This window comes from Solanum lycopersicum, chromosome 12 (genome assembly GCF_036512215.1).
Source record: "Solanum lycopersicum chromosome 12, SLM_r2.1".
NCBI lineage: Eukaryota > Viridiplantae > Streptophyta > Magnoliopsida > Solanales > Solanaceae > Solanum > Solanum lycopersicum.
Genome location: NC_090811.1, coordinates 2,225,201 through 2,233,428, shown reverse-complemented (window position 1 = coordinate 2,233,428; position 8,228 = coordinate 2,225,201). Strand labels below are relative to the sequence as shown.

The 8,228-nt window shown below is 26.3% G+C and overlaps 1 protein-coding gene across 1 annotated transcript; it reads right to left on the bottom strand.

Annotated features, from left to right (window-relative positions):
* Nucleotides 1-1,315: 1,315 nt before the first annotated feature.
* LOC101257239 (uncharacterized) lies at nucleotides 1,316-2,222 on the bottom strand. Its single transcript, XM_004251581.5, has one exon. It carries the CDS (start codon nucleotides 2,067-2,069, stop codon nucleotides 1,416-1,418), a length of 654 nt encoding a protein of 217 aa, XP_004251629.1. The 5' UTR covers nucleotides 2,070-2,222; the 3' UTR covers nucleotides 1,316-1,415.
* Nucleotides 2,223-8,228: the final 6,006 nt, after the last annotated feature.

The following is an 8,228-nucleotide window of genomic DNA, read 5'->3' as shown; positions in this document are numbered from 1 at the left end:
AGTTAGATAACAAGAATAATACAAATAAAACGCCAATGATAAAAATGAAAATAAGTCATTCATCCTTAATTAAAGATTTAGGATAAAAATATTTTTACTGGTTATTTTTAAATGATGGAATGATATATTAAAAGCGATGCATTCTATATGATTCTTTATAGCGATATATTTTACGTTTATACTATTAGAATAAACGAACACGTGTCCCACCCCACCCCACCCCACCAAAAAAGAAGCAACGTGTAGCCCTATCCACCATACCAACTAGAGGTTCAATGTCATAATTGATATGTAGAAGGAATTAAAGAGTTGGCCTTTTGTTGGTTTAAAATTCAAGCATAATACATCTCTTTAAGCAAAAACAATGTCCCACCTTTAACTTCTAACCAAAAAAAGAAAAAGCATATATATATATAATATTAATTTGACGGGTCGTAATTGCTAAAATTTATCGTTATGTGTTCATGAGATTACATGTTCGAGCTGATGGAAATAGTCTCTTGCATAAATACAGAATAAGATTGTGTATAATAGATTTTCTCATAGTCTGATCCTCCCTTGAACTTCGGACATAACGAGAATTTAGCATATTGAATTCTTTGTTTTTATTAGTTTGACTGTGCACAAACAGGGGCGGAGCTACATTGCATTAAGGGGGTTCGATCTTCGACAGAAAATTATATTATTTATAAATGGTTAAAATAAGTTTATATGTATATATAGTAAATGTCAAACCCCCTTCGACGATCTATTTCTACAGATTATTAACTCCTTATTGAAAATTTTGGCTTTGCCTCTTTGCACAAATATAGCAATGTAAAAAGAACTTTTGAATTTTATTATTTCAAAACTAAATGTGTAACATAACAATATTATCTTTATAATGTTAAACATGAATAGAGAATTATGTCATTAATGATAAAATGAAAATGTAGGGTTTACAAACTTACTAAACATAAAAAAAAAATGACATTTTCCCCCAAAAAATTACTTAAAGAAAAAAAGCTAATTAAGACATGTAATAAATTGAAATAAAAGAAATAATATAAAAACAAAGAGTTGCCCTTTTTTGGTTTATAGGATCAAAGCACATACATCTCTTAAGCAAACTAATGTCCCACCTTCAATTTCATAACCCAAAGAAAATAACTTTGAAAAAGTCAAAAAAATAAAAATAAAAATAAAAATAAAACATAAGCAATATAATTTCGATTTCTTTTATTTCTCATTTGGTATCTGATATCTGATATCCATCTTATAGTTGGTCAAATAAAGCGCTTTATACCAAAAAGACGAACAAACTTGATTTTGTGTGTCAATGAAGGTAGTCAGGGAACCCCTAGTCCCAAAAAAAAAACTTTAGGAAATAAAAAAAAAATTACTAATTTATTACACAATATTTTTTTTTTAATTTTTCATCTAGCATAAACATGATAGGGAGATGGAGATTCAAGAGATGCTATTTTTCTTTGTTGCTTTAAATCTTTATAAAATTTTTTAATGAATTCTTCAGCATCTTTATCAACTTGTGAATTATAATTTTCCTCTGAATCTTTAATAGGAAATGGTGAATCAGTAACTCTTAATTTTCTCACATTATTTGGACTTTTACCAAATCCAAGTAATGCTAAAGGTGAAGCAAGAGCAATAGAAGTTGTACCACCAGCTTCATGACTTGTACTTGTTGTATTTAATATTTCAAATACTTTTTGTACAACATCAATTTCCCCTTTACGATTTCGCCTACGTTTATTATACAGGGGAAATTTAGGACTATTACTGCAGCTAAACTCGTACTCACGACGTGTGATAAATGACATTGCAACGTCGTTGTTGTTGTTCGATATGCATGTAAATGAAGACGATGAACAATGTGGAGGATGTAACATAAGATTGCTTATCGCCTTACCCGCGATTTTACCTCTTTTTAACATGTCTTGAAAGGTAATTTGTATGTCTAGTATGAGTTTGCTCTTTAACATGCCTTTCCTTAACATGTACAACATAATTCTAACTATGTTCCATAGTTTCTTCCCCGCGATTTGAGGTGCACTTGGCTCGATTTCCATATTGTTGTATGTAAAATTGTCTGACTGTGAAATCGACTGGATAAATATTTAAAAATTTATGAATATAATAATATAAGTCTATCTGATCGTAAAATGGAATGATCTCTAAGAAAGTAGGAGAGAGAAGAAGAGGAGGTAGAGAGATGTGTTTATTTGGTTGTGAAGAGAGAAAAAGGGTTAAAGAGGTATATATATAGGAATGTAAAATGAAGGTGAGAGGGCACAATAAATATTTTTAAAAAAATTAGTATTGAATTTTTTATTTCTTTTTGGGAGGAAAAAAACAAATTATTATTGCACTCTCTTTCAATGATAGTGAGTGGGTACAATAATATTTTTATTTTATTATATTAAATAAAAGGTTATAAACTAATTAAATTAAATCACTCCAAGATTGTTGCAAGTTCTCCATAATTTTGGGGTATCTTCCTACTCTCTTTCATCTCTATGTTGGGAAACATATAAAAAATAATTGAGGAATATTATATATATATATATATATATATTGCTTGGTCACTTTATGTTTAAAATATGCGAGAACATGTAGACAGACACATACGTTTGATGTGACAATAACAAATTAGTTGAGTGTATCTCACAGGAAGCATCTCATACGATGCTAAAAAGGACGTATGTCTCTAATTGTTTAACTTTATACAAATTTAAATATCTATTTGTGTACACTCAAAGTTTGAAGACATAAATATCATTTAAGACCAAATTAATATGTAATTGCGTTGATTATTTATAGAATTATACAATTAGTATCAAATAGGAAATGTGAAAGGATTAACAATTGTAATAAAATTGTGAATATTCACGAGTAAAACAATAAAAAAAGGTATGGACAATGCAATTAAAATGTTCTTTAATGAAAAGGACTTTGCATAATTGATTTTAGAGAAATTAAAAGATGTGACAAAAGGATAGGAAAATACACACTTTAAAATGCATATATATCGTTTACATTAAAATTATAAATTTATGATCGAATGATAAAAGGGTTGTGAACTTAATATTTCTGGTTCCGATTATGTATATGAGTTACAAATTAACTAAATAAATACAAACGATAAAATTTCATACATGTAATGAGTGTGATTAAATTCAGAATTCAATCAAAGTCATAATATCTGTAAATTCTAAATTTACTTTTATATTTGACGTATCAAACCTATACACGTTATATTTCACTAAAAATGACCTGATATAAAATATTCTCACCTTATTTGATCATTTAATTATAGAAACTTTATTATAATTTGTCATAAATTATTTAGTGTGAAAAATATTACCCATATATAGAACCACACAATTATGGACACTTTTTTTTTTGCCTGCCTAATTGGAGAACTCATTATTAAATATTAATTAGTGATATTGTGGTGGAAACTTGTTAATTGTTTTTTTTTTAACATTAATTATTTGGAAGTTGTTTAATATAATATTACTAGAAGCTGTCTTCCAGCTTCAAGAATATTTTAAATGGTGCCTTAAAAAAATTAGACCAAGCTTAGATTTCAATGATTGAAGTAATTAAATCAAATAATATTTTCTCAAAATTGTGCAAATTACTTTTTTTTTTAATGAGGGAGTATGAAAGAAAGAAATAACTTTTTTTTCTCGATTTGATTTTGTATTACACTCTTTTATTTTTTATTAATAGTTTAAAAAATATTTTTTTTATATTTAAAAATAAATCAACTTTAAACTTTTCTAATATCATACTTTTATAATAAGATAAATATCATGGCACATGCAAGATAATAATTTTATTTTTAATATTGAATCAAACATTATCACATAAGCTGAATCGAAGGAGAAATTAAACTGAAACTTGCGTTTAGCTATAATATAAGTGAAATCAAATAAATCGATCCCTAATATAAATTCTGATGAAAAATAATTTAAAAAAATTATGAAAATATTTTTAGAGAAATGTTCGAATCACATCATAGTACGGATGTCTTCAAGTTTTTATGTTGTTTAGTGGTGTAAATGTTTATTTGTCAGTGGGTGTTAAAAGAAGCATTTCATGTAGGTCATATTAAAAAAAAAAAGTAGTTGCAATAATTAATTAATGTAACGTAATAATTAAAAGTTGTGTAAAGTACTTTTCATTTTTAAATACATAATTTAATTACTAAAATTATATTTGTTATTGACACTTTTTTTTAAAAAAAATAAATAAGTGAGAACTATGTTTTAGTAAAAATATAAAATCACTAACAGACTTAACTAAACGTCTCGATTTTGAATTGTGTATGGAGTAACCTTTTGTTAGGAATCTGTTTTACTTTTTAATATGAGTTTCTGTAATGAACTCAAATCCAATGAAACTGTAACAAACTTCTCAACTGTATTAACATGACTAGAGTTCAATTACAAAAACTCAAACGTAATCGTAGAAATACTAAACATAAGAACTAGGGAATTGATAGACGGTAGAAGGAAAATGATAAGCTTAGACTCTAAAATTGGGGATGAGAACACAGAAACGCCTTTGCACATAATCATCTCATCCCCTCTGATAGTGATGCCCTAATCTGTATTTAACTATAACAAACGTACCCTCGATATGGATTCCAAATTATTCTTTGTGAAGGCCTGATCCGATTGCTTTCACTTGACTCAATATCTATTTGTGTGATGTCCTTATTGGTATCCCTATTGAACTGAGGTTGATTCAAAACAGTTTCTCAACATAAATTTGAATTTAATTAAACGTGAATATCAGACCACAAATGAGGTTAAAATAAAAAAAAAGGAAAAGCACACATTATTGGGGTTTTAAAAAAGAGCACCTTAATGTTCTCCAAAAGTTAAACCATGCATATTCTTATATATTATCCACTTTTTAATTTATCAAGTGACTAAAAATATAAAATTTTAATTTAATTAAAACGGCAAAGTCGTTGGAACAATAGCGATTTCTTCCATCGGAAAAAGTAAAATTGCTGCAGTAGCAGCGATTTTATAAAATGTGATTTTTTTTTAAAAAAAATTCAAATCGCTACCTAGACAGCGATTTTTATTTATTTTCTTTTTATAAAATAAGTACCTAAATGTAATAATAAAATATTCAAATTTTGATGTTGTAGAATTAAAAAGATTTATAGGTTTTTATTTAATTGTCATCATCTTAATGAGAAAAAAAATAATACAATAATAACATGTTTAATATTATCCTACAAAATAAAGTTTGTAGAGAGCAATGTTATGTTATCTTATTTCTACCTTGCGAAAATAACAAAATTATATATCTTAATATAATTTACTTTACTTAGAACTAGTTTAGGTTTTTTTTAAAGAAAAATAAACAATTCAAATATATAAATTAAATTGCCTATTTTTACTTCAATATTCACCAACATGTACCATCAGTAATAAAACTATTTTAATTCACAGAAAAAACCAATTAAATTTAGCCTAAATTCAAAGACGGCAAAGAATCTAGAAATTTAATAGGGAAAAGATTTGGAAAAAAACTTCACTTAATACATTGACTCTTTTATTTGCCAATAATTATTTTTTAGATATTCAAAATTTCAAATTATGGTTAGACTTGATTAAACATATAATAAATTAGATAATTTTAATTATTTTTAAAAAAAAATTGCACGTATTCACAAATATTTATTACCACTAATTATAATTAAATATTAAGAAGCAAATAAGGAAAAAGGAATGATAATTGGCTACATTTTTTTCATTGTGAAATCTTTATTTTAGTGGATAGACTAAATGCAGCCAAAATTATTTTTATATATTTATAGGGAAAAAATATTATTTTTTTTGTTCTAGCGTTAAGGCCCTGAGTAAATTCAAGTTATCCTGTCAAAGTGAACGTATGTCGTGGACATAGAACGTTTTCAATTTCTTTTCGTGTTTATTTTTTTATATTATTGAAACTCCTTAATAAAAATTTTAACTTTGTTACTAATAGTTGTCTTACGTATATGTTGAATTCATTAACTTCTTCGAAAGTTTATTTCTTCATATTTTAGTGAAAATTTTGACTCCGTGTCAACAAAACCAAGCAATAGTTTTCTTCTCTATTAATTTTCTTATTGAATATATCTTCTAGTTGTCTTAAAGATTTTTTAATTAGCTCACTAAGCTCCAAAAACTCAGTAACAATATGTCTTTGTTGTTGCATTAGGTTCAATTAATTAATAAACTCAGCTCAATATCTAGATAATTGAGTGGTTAATTTATTAAATTAATTAATCATTAAAGTACTAAAAGTACATATACATTAATCAAAATGTACAATAATTAGAGCATTTTAAAATTAATTTGATAGGATCACTTTCCATATGAAAGTTAAGAAATTAAAAAAAGACACTTGATGTTAACATCCCAATAATTCATGTAATATAATGTGGTTAGATAGTTTAAGACTGTTTCATTCTTCGATTAAAATTATAAATTTGAGTTCTGAAAATGATTTTTTTTTTGTTAAGAACGCTCTTCTAAAAACAAGTTTATAATGTACAAATTCAAATTTAATCTGATTTTATATGAATACTGAGCACTAGATTAAAAATAAAACATTTTAAAAAGTATATTAAGTTTTGTTATTCAACCTAACAAATATTTATTTAATTGGTAATATTAAAATAGTGTCATCACCTAACATATATTTATAACAAATATTTATTTATTTGGTAATACTAAAATAGTATCATCAACCTAACATATATTTATTTTTGGTAATACTAGAATATAGATACTACTACATCATCAGGGTGAAAATACAAGAAATTATTTATATATATATATACTATTAATTTTGTGTTTAGATAAAATATTTATTGACATGGTTTAATCATTAATCATCTCTAAGTGGGATATAATTGAAATATATACTATTAATCATCTCTAAGTGGGATATTGTTCCCTTCCATTACTTGTTAAATAATTTTTTTTTAAAAAAAATGTTCACTTTAGCTAACTAGAAGATTAGTTTTTATCACAAAATTTAACCCTATTATTAATTAATAATTCCTAAATTCAATACAGTTTCAGTAGTCAAATTTAAAATTTTTAAAGTAACATTGATAATGATAAATTAGTAAAACAATCACTTTACTAATATTATTTAAGGGAAAGTATATATAATAGTCATTTTAAAATGTTTTCGAATACGTAGATTCGATAAAGAAAAAGATTAAAAGGATTTATATACTTGAATTAATATTAAAAATTTAGCAAGTTGATGGTTATACTTCGAATCAGTGGCAGAGCCAGAATTTTCAATAAATGGGATAAAAATTCATAAAAATAGACACACGGAGTAGTCGAAGAGGGTTCGACATCTACTATATATACATTAACCATGTATAAACACTATAATTTTTCGTCGAAGGGGATTCGGATGAACCCCTTGTACCAAGGTGGATCCGCCATTGTTCCGAATTCCATCACATGATAAAAAAGAGTTATTACAAACAATAATAACTCAATGTATTTCTGCAAGTGGAGTCTAAGAAAATGTTGTATATTAACGTTATTCACACCTTGTCAAGATGGAGAAATTGTTTACGACAAATCTTCAGCCGAAAAAAAAAACTATTAATAATAAAGATATTTGGAGAGCTAAATTATATTATTGGTGGTCAAGGCCAATAGACATGTCATTTTCTTTGTCCTCCCAAAGTTCTTGCTAAACCTATTCTCTCTTTAATTCTTCAACAACTTGCTTTCATAGACTAGGCCACAAATTAAATCCCCTATATAATTTTCCAATTTCATTAAACCTCTAAATTTAAAGTTTCAAACAAATAATACAAACTTTGATGTTGATCTCTCTAATTATTGGGTGATGAAATTCAATCAGAGCTCTTGGTTCGAGTTTTTGAAATAGAAAAACTTTGAACGGAAAATATTTCTCTTTTAACAAGTGTTATACGACATGAATCATAATAATCGAACTAGTGGAGTTAGAAGACCATTGTTAGTACCCCAAGATACTCTAAAAATTGTTGCTCAATGTGCAAAAGTTACATACCTACACAAAATAATTATTTGTGGTCATATTTGCTAGTCGTTTGAACCCATGGTTTGGCATAACATGGACGGGATCTTCCCGTCCATGTTATGTCCTCGAGCTTGAAAATCTAATCAACGATCATCGATAAGATCTTTATAAACTTT